Source organism: Mus pahari, chromosome X (assembly GCF_900095145.1).
Source record: "Mus pahari chromosome X, PAHARI_EIJ_v1.1, whole genome shotgun sequence".
NCBI lineage: Eukaryota > Metazoa > Chordata > Mammalia > Rodentia > Muridae > Mus > Mus pahari.
Window position 1 is genome coordinate 113,415,034 of NC_034613.1, and position 18,204 is coordinate 113,433,237.

At 39.6% G+C, this 18,204-nt stretch overlaps 1 protein-coding gene across 1 annotated transcript in view; it reads left to right on the forward strand.

Moving 5' to 3' along the window:
- The window catches only part of Cenpi (centromere protein I), a 54,066-nt gene that overhangs the window by 31,413 nt on the left and 4,449 nt on the right, over positions 1–18,204 (forward strand). The window contains exons 15-20 of the mRNA XM_021188448.2: positions 8–72; positions 3,072–3,166; positions 7,055–7,190; positions 9,020–9,144; positions 11,003–11,051; positions 11,181–11,399. Of these exons, the coding sequence (XP_021044107.1) occupies positions 8–72; positions 3,072–3,166; positions 7,055–7,190; positions 9,020–9,144; positions 11,003–11,051; positions 11,181–11,399 (689 nt within the window). The remainder of the gene's footprint in view (positions 1–7; positions 73–3,071; positions 3,167–7,054; positions 7,191–9,019; positions 9,145–11,002; positions 11,052–11,180; positions 11,400–18,204) is intronic.

Genomic DNA, 18,204 nt, shown 5'->3' on the forward strand with positions numbered 1-18,204 from the left:
TTCCTAGAGGTGAAGCCACTTCTTTTTGATCATCTAGCACCTCTCTTCTTTACATCAACTATTTATTTCAAGGTAAACAAACAAACAAACACATCTGACTCATACTCAGGAAAAAACATACTTTTGTTAACTGGTTAAATGCTGTTATGTAATTCCAAACTGGAATTCTGGCAGTGATTTTTTTGTTTTCTTCTCATTTGTAATTTTGTAACAGTAGTGTGTGTGTGTGTGTGTGTGTGTGTGTGTGTGTGTGTGTGTGTGTGTGTGTGTGATGGCATAGAATTTTACCTGCCCTCCTTTCCTTCCCTCCTTCCCTCCCTCCCTTCCTTCCTTTCCTCTTCCTCCTCCTCTTCCTCCCTTTCAGTACAAGGGTTTGCTAGGTATTATAGCTTAGACTTGCCTGGAAGTTGTTCCATAGACAAGGCTGGAATAGCAGCAGTCCTTCTGGCCCTGGCTTTCCGAGCATTGATAGTACAGGGATGTCTTACCACACATAGCCACTGCTTTGACTGTGGAACTACATTGTATTATGGAATTTAAAATGTATAGAACTTTCTGATTTGAAAGCTTGGTTACATAAAATTATTCTGAACTTTTTACACTAGTAAGCAGCAAATGATATCATGATGAAAAACATGTCAAGTGCATATGAACATTGAGCAAACCCACTGGACAGTACTCAGCTGTACTTGTTGTTTTGTATTTATGCTTTTGTCCCTGGATTAAATGCATTGTTATTAATTCCCCATCACCAACAATGCATCAGTATTACATTAAAGAAATAACAGCCCTTCCTCCTGGAATCATTTAACTACTAGCAAGGACATGATACTTTCCCAAAACTTTTAACAGAGTTTTAGAAGGGATTAAGCCACTGCTTCCAACTGACCTTTATTGACCCACACAATAAAACAGAACTACAAATATTATTGATTATATCAATTGATATCCATAAGTGTTGTGTTTAATAATTATGGTGGATATTCATTTTGGAAGGTCGTTTTCACCCTCTATATTTGCTGCTTTAAACAAATAATACACATGCATTGTTCTGGGTCAGGGGCATGGAAAAATGCATAATTTAAGATGACAGCTATTCTCTAGCTTAGGTTGCTACATTGTTCTCATAAAGGCAGGTTAAACAAACAGGTCAGATATACAGCAGCTAGCAGTCTTTTTTTTTTCTTTATTTACATTTCAAATGCTATCCCGAAAGTTCCCTATACCCCCCCCCCCGCCCCTGCTCCCTTACCCACCCACTCCCACTACTTGGCCCAGGCCTTCCCCTGTGCTGGGGCATATAAAGTTTGCAAGACCAAGGGGCCTCTATTCCCAGTGATGGCCGATTAGGCCATCTTCTGCTACATATGCAGCTAGAGACACAAGCTCAGGGGGTACTGGTTAGTTCATATTATTGTTCCACCTATAGGGTTGTAGACCCCTTCAGCTCCTTGGGTACTTTCTCTAGCTCCTCCATTGGGGACCCTGTGTTAGTAGCTAGCAATCTTAAGTGACCTCAAGGTATAGTAACACTGGCTGTGAAATCCAGTCAAAGTTCCAATCTCTTAGAATGTAAAGATAGTTTTATCACAATGCATTGCCAGAGTTTTGAACATAATGCTTATGTTAGTATATTTCATAAATATACTCATTACCCCTTTTTGAGAGTTTTTGGGAGTTAGGGATGTGAGGTTGAAACAGGGTCCAATTATGTAGCCCAGGTTTCCCTGGAACTCAGGAGAACCTTTAACCTGAATCTGTCTTCTTGCCTTAGTTTTCCAGGCTCTAGGATTAGGGATTATTTTTCACAACCATGGGAGTGCAATAGTGACCAAAGCCAACAAAACTCCTTGAACCGCTTTTGTATTGAATACCTGTTTTGTTTTGTTTTTTTTTGAGAGTAGTGATGATAGAATACTTCTTTTTACAAATGTTTTGCCTCTTACATGACTCATTGTTGGCTACATTTACAGGAAAAATAGGTTATTCTGGTTAGTATTTCTCATAATTCATTGCATATCACTTTATTGCCTATCATGTTAACTTGAATTTACTAATTATATTACTTGTAACTTACTACTATATGGATACTGTTATTCAAGTGAAAATACCAGTTATCCCAGCTATTAAATTTTCAGCGACTCTATTTTGAAAAAAAAAATTCTTTTGCAATTCTCTCCTAATTTTCTAGTTGAGTTCTTTTCAAAATTTTCACCGGTACCAGCAGTTTAAAGAGCTGCTTAGCTGTGGACGCTCAGGTGAACTGTTGGCACTTGTTATTTCTGTGGATCAGGGTGGTTGATAGCAGTTGCTTTTGATTCAACCTACTATGCATGTACCCATTCATTTGTCCATATATCTATTTGTGTCTGAGAGTGGAGGAGGGAGGAAAGGAAACCGAAAATGAGGCAAGAATAGAGAGCAGTTTTTAATTTTCAGGCCCCCCAATAAGACTCTGAAGATAGTTGAGGAGTTGTAAATGAGGTCCTGGGAAAGCAGAGTAAAAAGGCAGAGAACTCAAGAGATTAGAGATGTTTCTTTTCCAGAGTTACAGAAGATTAATCGTTATATAACCAGCAAACAAAGGAAGTAGCTTGTACTTAGAGACCACAGAGAAAAAGGGTGGAAAGCTCTTCCTGGTAGCGACTTGAGATGGTCTCTGAGAGGACATAGGGGTGATTTTGTCTCTGAGATTGTCTTCTGCGACCCAGGCTGGCATCAAACTTGCTGTGTACTACTGTGTTCCAATGCCTTAGCTCCCTCACTCTGCCTCCTGAAGGCTGCCATTATAGATTTCTGCCACCATGCATGGCCAAGAATGATGATAGAAAGGACGTTATAAAGGGGTGTGGTTTAGAGAAACCTCTATTCCTAGACTAAGCTACAAGTCGTGTTGGCACCATAAGCTTGCATCCATCTGTGCTTTGGAGACTGAGCATGTTGGGGTGGCAACTATTTGAGTTCTAAGTGGGGCACTGCCATCTTCACGGTCCTTTTCACTTCTAGTCTCCCTTAGGTCTAACTACTATTTGCTTTGAATGATTTTGTTTTTTTTTGGTTTCCCTCTTCAGTGTAGTGTTCTTCAAAGTCTGCAAGAATTACTGCAGAATTGGCTGTTGTGGCTCTCCACGGATGCGCATGTGCAACCCATGACAGACAGTCCTCTGTGAGTTAATCCTGTGGCTGGCCACAGAAATGTTCTACACAAAAATGTTTGCATATGGAATCTAATATTATGGCGTGCGACTTAATTATCTTGTGTAAATACTTAGAAGGTTTTTGGAAATATTTTAGTTACTCTTCATATTTTATTCCCATAATCCTGAGAGAAAAGTCAAAATTTTCCAAGTTACTATTTAGATAAACCAGAAAGCCAACTCTTTTGAGTTACTTGGCACTAGGTAATTTAGCAAAGAAGGAATATTGAACCTATACTGCAGCTCTAACTTCTATTTACTTTAATCTACTTTATATAATGCATTTTTATATGTTGACTCAACTTTAATGGTGGTTTTTGTTTCTGGTGTGTATTTTGGTTACACACATTAATTTATTGGGGCTTTGGAGTTAAAAATGAATTTTAATTTCCATTTGTATGCTTTCAAGGAATTACATAATCAGGTTATTTGATTCTTTCTGCCTATTTGGATTCTCTCTTTTTTTAATTTTATTTTTTATTTATTTTTTACACTCCATATTCCATCCCCCCATCCACCCTCCAACTGTTCCACATCCCACACCTCCTCCTCACCCCACCCCATCTCCACATGGATGCCCCTACCCCCCCACCCTACCTGACCTCTAAACTCCCCGGGGCCTCCAGTCTCTTAAGGATTAGGTGCATCATATCTGAATGAACCCAGACCCAGAAGTCCTCTACTGTATGTGTGTTGGGGGCCTCATATCAGTTGATGTATGCTGCCTGTTTCGTGGTCTAATGTTTGAGAGATCTCTGGGGTCCAGATTAATTGAGACTGCTGGTCTTCCTACAGGATTGCCCTTTTCCTCAGCTTCTTTCTGCCTTCCCTAATTCAGCAACAAGAGTCAGCTTCTTCTGTCCATTGGATGGGTGCAAATATCTGCATCTGATTCTTTCAGCTGCTTGTTGGGTCTTTCGGAGGGCAGTCTTGATAAATCCCTTTTTGTGAGCACTCCATAGCCTCAGTAATAGTTTCTGACTATTACTGGGCCTGTCACTAGAGCTTCTTTTCCTCAGGCTATTTGAATTCTCTTATATTCTGCCAGCCACATTATTCATTAGTGCTTTTAAAATCTCATATTTTAGAAAATTGTAAGCATAATCAAAGATAGAGCTGAGAGGGACCATCCCTGAAGAGAGATGGAAAGATTGTAAAAGCTAGAGTTCTTTGTAACTTTAATTTTTTAACCCCTATTTTTAATGATGGTTTTTAAACACTTTAACCTCTCTTTTAGCCCACCACCCACTAAAGGTAGTGGAAAAGGGAGGATATAGGGGAAATGGACCTGTTTAGAAAGGTTCTTTGGAGCAGCTCCCATCTGTGTTGTCTGGAAATTAGTAGTTTAGTTTCTAAGTTAGTAGCAGAGGCAGCTCAGTCCACTAGCAAACACTTAACGGATGTACCAGCTGTCCAGTTTGGTAGAGTCTGGACAGCAAACACAAATCAGCAGTGGTGGCAGTACTAGCAGAGCAGCCAGGCCTCAGCCTTGGCACGAGTCAGCAGGAGGGACCAGACCCTGAGGGACACTAGGAAAAATTTTCTGCTGGGAAAAAAATTTTCTTCAGGGAAGCAAAGATCAGCGAATTTGTGAGACTCACAAGTTTTGTATAGCTAGCTGTATAAGTAGCTCAACCTCCCTCCGTGTCCATTGAGACCTATTTATACATCATGTATCCTCCACGGGGCTTGTCTCAGCATGTGTCTTACCTTAGCACATGTCTTGTAGTAGTAGTAGTAGTATGTGTCTTGTGTTAGTACTGTGCGTCTGTCTCAGTTGACCTCACTCTGCCAAGTCTGTGGCAGTGGCATAAGACTGCAATACACCACCAGAATGTGTGTGTGTGTGTGTGTGTGTGTGTGTGTGTGTGTGTGTGTCTACGGAGTCCCAACAAATATAGCTCAACTACACATGTAAGACAGATCAATATATGTGTGTTGTTAGTAAAGAATTTTTTATTACATGTCCTTTCATGTGTTTGTTTTAGTAGAACATCCTCTCTCCTGTGTCTGCTTCAGTGAAATATTCCTATGAGTCTGTCTTAGCCTTTCACCTGTATTCACTTTGACAAAATGTTCCTTCACGTGTTTGCCCCAGGAAAACACCATCCAACCGACTTTCCAAAGATCCATTAAGTTTCCACTTGAGGTCTGGGTGGGCTGGAATGAAACAGTGTCTTCTGGCCATCACAGGACCCCTGCACTCACGCACTGCATAAGACCTGCACAAGAACAAGCTGGCCAATATGCTAGCAGGCCAGAAGACTCCACCCCTGAGTAGCTAAGGATTCTTTATAGCTTCTGGGATAAACTCAGTTTCCTTCAGGTAGACTAACCAGGCTTCCGTGAGGATACCACAAATTTGGCCTTGGTGGCTTATTAAATTGGAAAAAAGACATAAAGTTGAGGGGGTATAGGGAAGTAGGAGGAGTTAAAGGAAAGAGTTGGGGTGAATATGATCAAAATGCATTGCATGAAATTCCCATGGAATAAAAACCACTTTAAAGCGCGTGCGCGCGCGCACACACACACACACACACACGGAAACACAGAATACAATGTTACCAAGCCCTAGTATATTTTTGTTGTTGTTGTTGTTGCAACAACAAAAGTACCTGGCAAAAGGCAAGGAAGGAAAGGTTTATTGTGGCTCCCGGTTGAGAGTGTGTAGTCCATCTGGTGGAGAAGGAATGGCTGCAGGACCATGAGGCAGCTGCTTGCATTGTATGAACATTCAAGAAACAGAACAAGTCATGCTTGTCCTCAGGACCCCAACCCGTGGAATAGTACCACCTACATTTAGGGTTAACCTAATCTCATGGATCTCGTTATTGACTCAATAGCTTTTCTTTTTAAGAAAGTTTATTTTTTATGAGTTTTTACTAAGTGTGTATGTATGATGTGTACAGGTGAGTGCAGATGCCCTTGGAGGCCAAAGGTGTTGGATCCTCTGGAGCTAATGTTTACTGTGATTGGGAGCCACCCACTGGAATGGAAGTTAGAATCCCTGGAAGGGCAGTGCATTCTCTCAACTGCGGAACCATTTCTCTAGCCCCAAACTGCTCTTCACAGCTTACTTTGTGCTCCTTGGACTTTTCCTAGGAATCATTCCTAGGAAACTCACATACTGTATCTATCAGCTGTTAAAATGGTACCAATACGATATCTAAAGTTAACAGTTTCTAAAATGTTGTCGTGTTTATTAGTCTGGCAGTGTGTTTACACATGTTACAGGTACATGTGATGCCGTGGTGAGTGGGAGGTCAGAGGACAATGCTGTGGAATTGACTCTCTCCTTCCACTGTCCATGGATTCTGGGGATAGAATTCATGTTGTCAGGCTTACATGACAAATGCTTTACCCCTCTGGCCATCTCTCCAGTCCCACATGTATCATTTTCATTTGATTTCCTTTTTTGAGGCAGGGTGCATGTATTTCTGGTGGCTCTCAAACTTAGCATTTGAACTCTTGACCTTCCTTAAGTGCCTTCCAAGTGCTAAAATTGAGTTGGTCTTAATGGGTCCTTAGAAAACAAGAGTGCTGGGACTTGGTGGTGCATGCCTTTAATCCCAGCTCTTGGGAGGCAGATGCAAGAATCTGTTGAGTTCTATATCGTAGTAGTGAGTTCTAAGACAGCCAGAGCTATGTAGTGTGGTCATATCTCAAAAAACAAGAAGATGAGAAGGAGGAAGAAGAGGAACCACCACCAAGAGTAATATTGTGGTTAATCACTGTGCTTGAAGAACTTAGAGTTTTTGAATTCCCCATCCGTCTACTGCTTTATATCGCCTACATTTAACTTGGAAGCTGAGCACTTTTACCGGTGTATATCTAAGTATTACGGTTTCTTATTACAGGGAGACAACTCTGGGTGGATCCATGACTTCTGTGTCTCAGTTGATTGAATACACAGGCTGGCTGTCCCTGGTTGCAATGCGCTTGGAGAGCAGCAATACATTATTGTTGCACTTTATTTTGGACTTCTATGAGAAGGTAATACGCAAATTGTATGTTTATGACAGTTAGTCCCCTTATTAGCCTAGGATTTAGATTTCATGTATAATCATTAAGGTATGTTACAATCTTTCCAAGTAGTTAAAATAACCATATTTTGAGGTTAATGGTTACCTGAGTAACTAACTTTAACTAACTTAAATAGAGCAAATGTTGTTTTATCTGAACTTTGATAGAACAGGTATAGAAGAAAATCTGGTTGGTTTTAGTTCAGATGCCACATGAATATCCATTGACCTTATAAGCAAGCTGGTCCTGGGTAGAAGTCTGTGCCTAGCATCATGTTCTTGTTCATCTATGTTCATTCCTGTCCCCTGGCATATTAAAAGGAAATGTTACCTCGCTTCCCCAGATTTGTACCCCTGACTTTGAAATGCTTGATTTTTTTCCCCAGTAACTAGTAATTTTATAGTTTTTGTCTTTTGTTGTTTTATAGGATTTGACATGGACAAAACTCTCACCACCACAAAGTCCCCATTATAGTCTTCCTTTCCCCAGTTTTCTATTTTCAGTCACTAATACCTAGTTGGTTTTTCTTCCTTTTTGAGGTAGGGCTCACATAGTGTGGGGTAGCCACAAATTTGATGTGTAACCAAGTGTTGTAGGGTTTCTATTGCTATAGTAAAACACCATAACCAAAAGCCACTTGAAGAACAGGGGTTTATTTCAGTTTACATATCCTAATTACAGCCCATCATGAAGAAAATGTAGGGCAGGAAACTCAAGGTAGGACCTGAAACAAAGGCCGGGAGGATCCGTGCTTGCTGCCTTGTCCCCAGGGCTTGCTCAGCCTGCTTTTTTTTTTATAGCATCCAAGACCACAATGTCACCAGCCACAGGGAGCTGGGCCCTCCCGCATTGATCAAGAACATGTTCCACAGGGTTGCCAGTTTGGTGGGGCTCTTTTTTTCTCATTTGAGGTTCGCTGTTCTCAAATGACTCTAGCCTCTATCATGTTGATGTAAAACTAGCCAGCACACAGGGTCTCTGGTCCTTTCACCTGGTGTACCAGGATTAAAGGCTTGCACCACCATTCCTAGTTTATATGGTGCTACGAATTGAAACCAGGGCCTTCTTTGTACTAGCAAACATTCTGCCTCCTGACACATTTCTCTAGCCTTTATTATATATATATCTGCTTAGAAGAATGTGTTCCTTTGTTTCCCGGGTTGCCAGTTAACTGATTATGGCAAATAAATATTGGCAAAACTTGGGGAGAAAGAAATGCTTCCTTATTCTAACATAGTTTTCCAGTGCTAAGATGAATCTTATGATGTATTTTTATTTGGTTTGTATGGGTGTTTTGCCTGCACCAAGATTTGTACATTATGTGAATATTCACTGCCACAGAGGCAAGAAAGGGGCATCAGATCCTGTGGAACTGAAATTAGAGATGATTGTGAGTACCATGTGGGTGCTGGGTCCTCTGGAAGACCAGACGGTGCTTTTAACCACTGAGCCATCTCCCCAGTCCTGTAATAAGAATAATCCTTTTGAGGCAGGACCTTACTGTAAAGCTTTGGCTGACCTTAAACTCATGAAGAACTACCTGCCTCTGCTTCCTAAGTGCTGGGATTAAAGGCGGGCACCACTTGGGCCTACCGAAATGAAATGTTTTAATAATGGTCTTTAGAAATAATTTTGAGTAAAGGTTGGTATTTGATGAGTTGTATTTTAAACACACCAATAGCAACCTTTTTTATTTAGGAATTAGATAGGCTCAAATGTAATAATATACTGTTGTTTATCTTATATTGATGTTTCTTTGCATAAACTTTATTAGTTAATATTAACATTCTTTCCAAAAGGTGTGTGACATATATATAAATTATGACCTTCCGTTAGTGGTATTGTTTCCTCCTGTGATCTTCCATTCTGCACTCCTAAGCCTGGATGCCACCATCTTGAACCAACTCTGTTACATTATGTACAGGTACAAGCCCCATCTCCCTTTAAATGATTCTCTATTCATCATTTAATTATAATAAAATTCCTATCAATTTTCTGCCAGGGTCTTTGGAAATAAGAAACATGACTTTTGGGATATATGACTTTATAATATCAGACCATTTTATTGTTTTTATTATTTAAATTTTTATTGAAGCGCTGGTTTTTCTAAAGACTGTCCCTGCAGAGTCTCAACGCTCCTTGGTTGGACTGGCTCCTGCATGTCTTTCCTCTTTTACCCCTTGCTAGTCTGCTTCCATTCTCCAGTATTGCTTCGATTTTCTTATCATATGTATATAAAAAGGATATTTTCTGCCTATGTAAAATACTGGATTCACAAATGAGAGAAAACATAGTATTTCTCTTTCAGACTGCCATATTTAACTTTATAAGTGATTTCAAGGTATGTTATGGAGGTATCTTAAGACTCTAAAGCTGTAGCTGTGCTATTTTTCCGTTTCCCCTGTAGGGCTTATGGAATTAAAAGTCTTTGTTATGGATTGGTTTGTTTTGTAATGGAGCTGTTACACTCAGCTTGGTTAATTGCAATTTTCACGTTAAAGAAAAATTAATCATTTGTTGACAACTGTTGAAGTATATGTAGTTTTTCTGGTAAAAAAGAACATTTTCTGGGAAGCAAGAAGACCTACTTATTGCCAGCTATGTGACCCTCTGAGCTTTATTTTTGCCTTATGATCTTTATAGAGCTCTGTCAATGTTAAAATAAGTATAAATGAGTTAGATACCAGTTCTCAGATAAGAAGAAAGATTATGTTTCTGGATTATATTGTCTGCTTTGCTATACCTTTAAACTAACTTTTTGACATTTATTTGTTTTGTGTGCATACGTGTGTGTGTGTGTGTGTGTGTGTGTGTGTGTGTGTGTGTGTGTAACAATAAATGTGGAGGTGAAAGGCCAATTTTCAAGAGTCTGTTTTCTTCTTCCACCCTATGAGGTCATCAGGCTTGAGTCTTTGCCTGCTCAGTCATCCCACTGGCCTGCTGTACCTTATTTTACAGAAAGAAAATGTGTTCCGTATCAGTGGTTGGCTGCTTGCTTTAATAATGAAATGTCTTCAACTGTTTGTTTTCTTTCTATTGAGTTATATTTACAGCAAGAACACATCTGAAATGTCTAACTCAGGTTTTAAAACTTTATCATTATTGTGTCTGTATATATGTGGGTGTGCATGTACCACAGTTTGCATGTGGAGAGCTGAGACCAGCTTTGTACAGTCAGTTCTTTCCTTATACTTGTATGTGGGTTCTGTGTATGAAACTCTGGTTGTCAGCACTCATGGCGAGCACTTTATTCACCAAGCTGTCCCGTCATTCTCCAGCTCAATGTTGAGCCTCTTTGTATTTATTTTACTTTATTTTTTGCAGTACTTGAGGAGGAGCTCATGTGTGCCACACAAATGATCTAATGTTGAATTCTACTTGGAAACCCTAACTTTAAAAGTTCTTTATAGAAAACGTACCATCAAAGTGACTGTATGTACACATGCATGTATATTCACATGGGGATCAGAGGTGACTGTCAGCTGTCTTCCACTATTGCTTTGCACTTTATTATCTCAGAGTGAATCAGGGGTTCCCTGACTCCCTGTACCAGCTAGATGGTGAGCTCTAGAGATCTACAGTGCTCGAGTTAGGGATATGTGCAACCAAATCTGATTTTTATGAGGGTGTTAGAGAGCTAAACCCAGGAACTTGTGCTTCTGTAAGGGGTATTTTACCAGTGGAACCAAGGAATTTATTTTACCAAAGGATTTATATTACATTCAGAAGTATTACATCCAACAGCATTTTCAATGTGTTATTATGTTTGCTTTTATTATTAGGTATCGCAGTAATTTGACAGCTGCGAAGAAAAAACACTCTTTACACAAGGTATGAAGGATAAACCTGTGTTAAATGACCTTTTTTGTAAATAATCAAGTATAGATATGTGGGACTTGTTAAGAATAAAGTGGACAAGAATAATAGATAGTAATGACTATTTGATCTCTTTCCCATTAGGAAAAATCAGAGTTCAGTCTCAGCAGCAAGATCTGTAAAGAATTTAATTACTATTTGACAGCTATGGTTTGTTGCCTATGGAAGTCCAGGCCATTTGAAGCAGGAGTGTACACTGATCCCCAAACCATAGAAAATACTGGAGGAATAGAGTATAAAAACACCTTAAATATTGTCTACCATCCTTCTCTACTGAGCTATGCAACTTCCTTCTTGCTACAGGTAAGTGTATTTAAGGGGTCTTTAGATCTCATGTGGTAATACCGACTGTGAAAATAGGAAATGTCATATCTGAGTTGCAAGATATGTTCAGATTTTTCAGTGCTAACAAAGTTTTGGTAGTGATGCTAGGCTTTAAGGAACCTAGCTATTTATCTATTCTGTAAGAGTGCTTTACCTTGTTACCGAGACCGACTTGTTAACAAAGTATTATAACACACTGTGGTGAAGTAAGGGAAGGGCCAACATTAGAGAGTTCCATGAGTCATTCAGTTCTGCTTCAGTTGTGTGCTGCCAGGGAGGGAAGGCCTTCATGGAATACAAAACTCTTGCGGATCCATCCTAAGGTTGAAAGTGAAAGCTAGGCAATGGTTTTTCTATTCTTCCTTGAAGCCTGTTGATTCAATGTAGTGAAGCTAAGTGGATGTGGCAGGGATGTGTGGCTTCTTAGAAAATTGACAAGATTACCATTTTCAACCTTATTAGTGACTTGGGGATTATTCATAAGGTATAAATATTAAATGGGTCCATGATAAAATGTGATCGCAAATACGCTAGAAGAATTTAGATTCACAAGTTTCTTAACCAGATAGAGCAGTGAGAGCTCTCACAATGAAAACAGCACAGAACTAGGGCAATGCCCACTGACAAATGCCCATGGGCAATTGCCCATGGATATTGTCTCAAATATCCATGTGACGAGGAAGATCCATCTGGGTTTGTTCTCAGAGTTCAGTGTGTAGTTGGGGAGGCTGTCAATAAACAGCTTAGCATAAAATGAGGATCTTCATGGCTGAGGCAGGAAGATCAAGATTTTCAAGCTGGTTTGACTCGAAACCAAAACCCCAAACAAAAGCAAACGCCCAAACAGGCTTGGTAGTGCACATGGGAGGCAGAGGTTAGAGGTAAGAAGAGTTTAAGTTCAAAACTAGCCTGGGACACACAGTGAGATATCTCAGAAACGAAGAAAAAAAAAATCGGAGGAAGGAAGGAAAATTAAATGCAAAGAAGTACAAAAAGACAATATGAAAATTCCATTTTTCCACATATCTCCCAATGTTTATTATCTGTATTTTTATTTCTTATTAAGGGTATGAGATAATACTGAATTGTGATATTGATTTGCATTGCCATTATAACTAGATTTTTCCATTTTTCATATTCATCGGCCACTTCTATATTTTCTTTGTAAAAACTATTCAGACCTTTTGTTCCTGTGTGTGTGTGTGTGTGTGTGTGTGTGTGTGTGTGTGAGAGAGAGAGAGAGAGAGAGAGAGAGAGAGAGATCTTATGTAACTCTGGCTGACTTGTTTAATATGATGATCTAATTCCATCCATTTTCTTACAAATGATATCATTTCATTTTTTATGGATGAGTAAAAGTCTAGTGTATATATAGGTCTCTGTAACTGTTTCCCTCCCTAGAAAAGTCCCTGAGCCACTGTATTAGGCATGATGTAAGGTAGAAGCTTCTAGTCTTTGGTATACCCCAGCCAGTGTGGACTCTGCCTAATGAACATGCTGGGACAAAGATGAACATTCTGGTATTCTTGGTTGGTTGGTTGTGGCTGGAATAGCACTTTGTTGCTCTGCATGATGTCTTGGAGAAAGAGAGCCTTGAACCCTTAGCCATAGTCTCCAGGAAGGAGGAAATCATGGGTTCAGTGTACCAGACATTTATCGGTCTAATTGAAGTTTAAAAGAAATTCTTTAGTTAACTTCTTTGTTAGTTTTTACCTTCTTTTTTTGTTTGTTTGTTTGTTTTGAGGCAGACACATCAGAATAAATGTTGAGATATCTCAAAACAAACAAACCAAAATATTGGATATCACTACATGGGTCAAATTCTGTGCCTTTGCTTAATAAATTTGATCTAAGACAAGCTTTTTAAAAAGGTTTTGGCCTTCAGTTACCTTGTTGAGATTTTGTTTTGTTTTGCGTTTGGGACAGGGTTGGTTTCCTTAAATAGCCTTGTCTAGTCTTAAACTCTCTTTTTTAAAGAAAAGATTTATTTATTTAATGTATATGAGTACACTGTAGCTGTACTGATGGTTGTGAGCCATTCGCTCCAGTCGATCCCGCTCGCTCCAGCCTAAAGATTTATTTATATATTTTATGTATATGAGTACACTGTAGCTGTACTGATGGTTGTGAGCCATTCGCTCCAGTCGATCCCGCTCGCTCCAGCCTAAAGATTTATTTATATATTTAAGTACACTGTAGCTGTCTTCAGACACACCAGAAGAGGGCATCAGATCTTATTTATAGATGGTTTTGAGCCACCATTTGATTGTGGAATTTGAACTCAGGACCTTCAGAAGAACAGTCAGTACCCTTAACTGCTGAGCCATCTCTCCATCCCACTCCCAACCCTCCTCCATCAGTCTAGTGAGTTCTGGAATTACGGAGAAGTACTGTCATACCCAGCTCCCCTTATCTGTTAAATGGGAATGGTAATATATACTTAATTGTATTGTAAACAGTGTATTTTGTGATGTATGTGAATTTCAGTATGTTTGGCATAGACTGATTGCTTGGTCATTATGTATTGATTAATTTGCATCGTAATTCAAGAATATTTTGAGAATTTTTCATTGGTAGTCATTGCTCAGTACTTGAAAGCAATAAATAGTTCAAAGCCAAGGATAACTCCCTCCTCAACAGGCCTTACAATGTCTGGGGGCAATTTTGGTTTTCACCAATTGGAGAGTAGGCATGCTGACATCTAGTGGCTAGGACCAGAGATGCTGTTAAACATCTGGTATTTAGGATATTCTCTCAAGACAATTTTCTGGTCCCTATTTTAAAATTGTTTTAATATAATATCTGTCTCCAAACATGGCTTTTGTTTACCATTAGTGTATGAAAGGCTGTTTTATTATTCTTTGGTGTTTGCCATTGTATGAATTTAATTCCTTAGTATTAATGATTTGCTTATAATTTTATTAAGATATACTTGTGTATACAACACTTCACATATATACAAGTATTCTGTTGAATAAAGCCATGACAAGTGGAATTGCTCTCAAAGGTACATTTTCTAAAAGATTTGTGAGATTGTTAACTTGCTTTTAAGAAGAAGTTATATTGTCTACTAGCAGTGAATGGGTGCTCAGCGCTCCATCCTCTCAATGCAGTTGCACCTGCTATAAGTCTTAATTGGAAAAGTATATACTGAATCAGGTCAAAGAGATTTTTTTTTCCCTTGAGAGACAGAGCGTGAATGAGAGACACTAAGACCATTCAGTCTGCAGAGTAGTGAATATTATGGACTTGAACACAAGTAAACACATTTAAAGGGTTAGAGATTCATATTACTTTAAGTCAGAAAATGATTTTCAAAATGCCTAGTGAAGGTTTATTCTGGAAGGTAAGAAGTTTAGTAGTATAGAGAGGACATTTGGCAAAACGTGAAACTGCCATTTTTGTTGGTTCTTGATACTGTTTCTATATAGTTCAGCCAACATGGGTTTAAAAGTAATATAGTAAGCTGGGCACTTAGAGGCTGAGATAAGAAGACTGTGGATTCAAGGGCAGCCTGGACTCATTGGTTAAGAACAATCTGGGCTATAAAGTAAGATCCTGTCTCACAAACTAAAGTTAAAGGGAATTACATTCATTACCTACTCCCCCCTCCCTTTTTAAAGAAAGGATCTCACTTTGTAGCCCAGGCTGGCATGGAACTTGAGGCAATCCTCTTACCTCAGCCTCTCAAGTACTAGGGTTATAGATATGAACCACCATATATGACATTTATGTGTCTTTTTGAAGAGTATCTTGAGCCCTACTCACCAACTAACAGCTATCTAAATACTGTATGGTTCAGGTGTTCCTTATAACCTCTGATACAGGAGATGCATGGTTTAATTCTAAAATTTTACTTTATTGATGTGTTCAGTTGTAAAAATTTCAAATCAGTAAGATTCTCAGTATTAATAAACTTAGCCTTTGGAAGTATTTTTTTATTTTAAAAGCTTACATTTATTCCTGTGTGTGGGGTGGGGTGGGGTGGAACTCACATGTGCCATGACACTTGTGTGGCGGTCAGAGAAGGAACTGTAGTAGTCAGTTCTCTCCTTTGATCCTGTGGGTTCTAGGAATTAACGGAGGCCTTCAGGCTTAGCAGGAAGCACTTTTACTCACTAAGGCATCTTGCTGGCCTTCTTAGGTATATTTTAAATGTGTATAGAACCCACATAAAAGAATTCTATTTTTGTTGTTTTGGAGACAGGATTTTTAAAAAGTTTGAAAAGACATAGGTGACCATCTGTCTTACAGGAGGTCTGTTCAAGAATGCAATAGGAGACAGTGGGGAGATTTTCCAGCAGTCATAGTCCAGTAAATCAGCATCTACTAGTGATGTCTGCTTTCTTTGTGGAGGATAGGTTTTATAAGAGGAGGGCTAAGTGGAGAATAGGGCTGGGGACTAGGGCATCACTGGAGTCTGTATGAGATCCTGAGGATGATTTTTTTGTACGGGTGGTTCCAATGAAGGCTAATAGAAATGGACTGCTTTGACGTGTGCCTAGTGCAGACGGGACTGCTGGTGATAGTGATCGAAGGTAGGAATGACCAAAGGACTTGAGTTTGGGTTGGTGGCATTCCGTATATTAGTAAAGGGAATTCTAATGGAAGAACTGGAGGTGTTACATTGTTTATGATGGAGGGCAAGTTGAAACTGTGTTTTGACCTATGTAAGTTTTGGGTGATGATAGACACTCAAGACCAAAATGTTAAGAAGACAGTTTGAAATAGTGTCTTGGAGCACAAGAGGAAAGGTTGGAAGTTAAAGAAATGAATGAAGTATGTAGTTAGTCACCATGCTCTGTATCTTATTATTTCCTAAACCCCACTTGGTCAATCCTGTGTATATCAGAAGTCAGCATATGGCTTGGGACCATTTGCAGCCAGGTACCAACACAAAGTTTTTGTTCTTTGCTGTTTGAGAGTGCAGAGGCCGGCTGCCTTCAGACTTGCTGAATTGCAGTAGCTTGGCAAAAATTTTCTGGAGATACTGTTTAATCCTCCAGAAACAAAATGGAGAAGATGAGAAGCAGAAAAAAAAACCACACACATTCCAAATTTGCCTGAAGCAGGAGCCAAAATTCTGTTTGCTCCTTGATATTGATAGGCTCTAGGAAACCTCTGCAGGTGACAAGGTCCATAGATAGTGAATTCTCATCAAGTGATGTAGTATCTGCATATAACCTATACACCTCATCTTATATACAGGTGCTCCTTGACTTGGAGTGAGATTTTTCTTCTGTTGGGTTCATGATAAAGTGCAAATAAATAACTTTTTATAATATTTTTATTGGATTTTTATTTATTTACATTTCAAATGTTGTCACCTTTCCTGATTTCCCCTCCAAAAATCCCCTATCCCATCCCCCATGCCTCCTCCCCATCCTCACCAACCCACCCACTCCTGCTTCCCTGTCCTGGCATTCCCCTATACTGGGGCATCAAGCCTTCACAGGACCAAGGGCCTCTCATCCCATTGATGTCCAACAAGGCCATCCTCTGCTACATATGCAGCTGGAGCCATTGGTCCCTCCATGTGTACTCTATGATTGGTAGTTTAGTCCCTGGGAGATCTGGGGGTACTGGTTGGTTTATATTCTTATGTTCTTATTCCTCCTATGGGTTGAAAATGAATATCTTTTTTTTGTTTGTTTTTTTGAGACAGGGTTTCTCTATATAGCCCTGGCTGTCCTGGAACTCACTTTGTAGACCAGGCTAGGCTGGCCTCGAACTCAGAAATCTGCCTGCCTCTGCCTCCCGAGTGCTGGGATTAAAGGCATGTGCCACCACGCCCAGCTTGCAAATGAATATCTTAAACTGAACCATCAATAAGTTGGAAACTGTCTTTGAGTCACCTCTGAAATGTTTATGTAATACAGTATTTATTGTAATTACTTAACTAACCATTCCATAATTACTTATTAAGTATCCAGTAGAGAATAAATTCAGTGTAAAGAGTTGGTTTTTCTTTTGTTTTTTCTTTCGTTTTGTTTTGTTTTTTTTCAAAGACAGGGTTTCTCTGTGTAGCCCTGGCTGTCCTGGAACTCACTCTGTAGACCAGGCTGGCCTCGAACTCAGAAATCCACCTGCCTCAGCCTCCTGAGTGATGGGATTAAAGGCGTGCACCACCACGCCCAGATGTAAAGAGTTATTATAACAGATTGTTTAGGGAATAATGGTAAGAAAAAGTCTGTGCGTGTTCAGAACAGACAAAATACCATTGTGCCTTGTAACAGTACACAGATGCTAGGTGAATAGTGCTGAAACCAAGAGTGCTGTGGGGATACAGCAGGGCGTGCCAGCACATCATTCCCCGTATGTGGACTCAGCATACTGCCGAGTAGTGAATGGAAGTTTTGACTGGAGATTCTATAGTATTTCCCCAGTAGTTTTGATTCTAGGTTAATTATCCATAGATGTGGAATATGTAGCTATGAAGGGTCACCAATCATCATCTTTACATACTTGGGATGCTATTATCAGTAGCCTTTAGATCTTTTAAGAAATGCTTCATTACTAGCACTATGGCATGTGTGTGCGCGCGCATGCATATGTGTGTGTGTGTGTGCACACACACAAAATGGTTTTGCCAATTTGTAAATACTTACTAACTTATAAAAATGTTAAAGATATGCCTAAACCTGAAACCACTCATTCAGGATTACAAAGTAAAAGTGCTAAGTATGAAAAAGCATCATTTGGCCTAATCGGCCATCACTGGGAAGAGAGGCCCCTTGGTCTTGCAAACTTGATATGGCCCAGCACAAGGGAAGGCCTGGGCCAA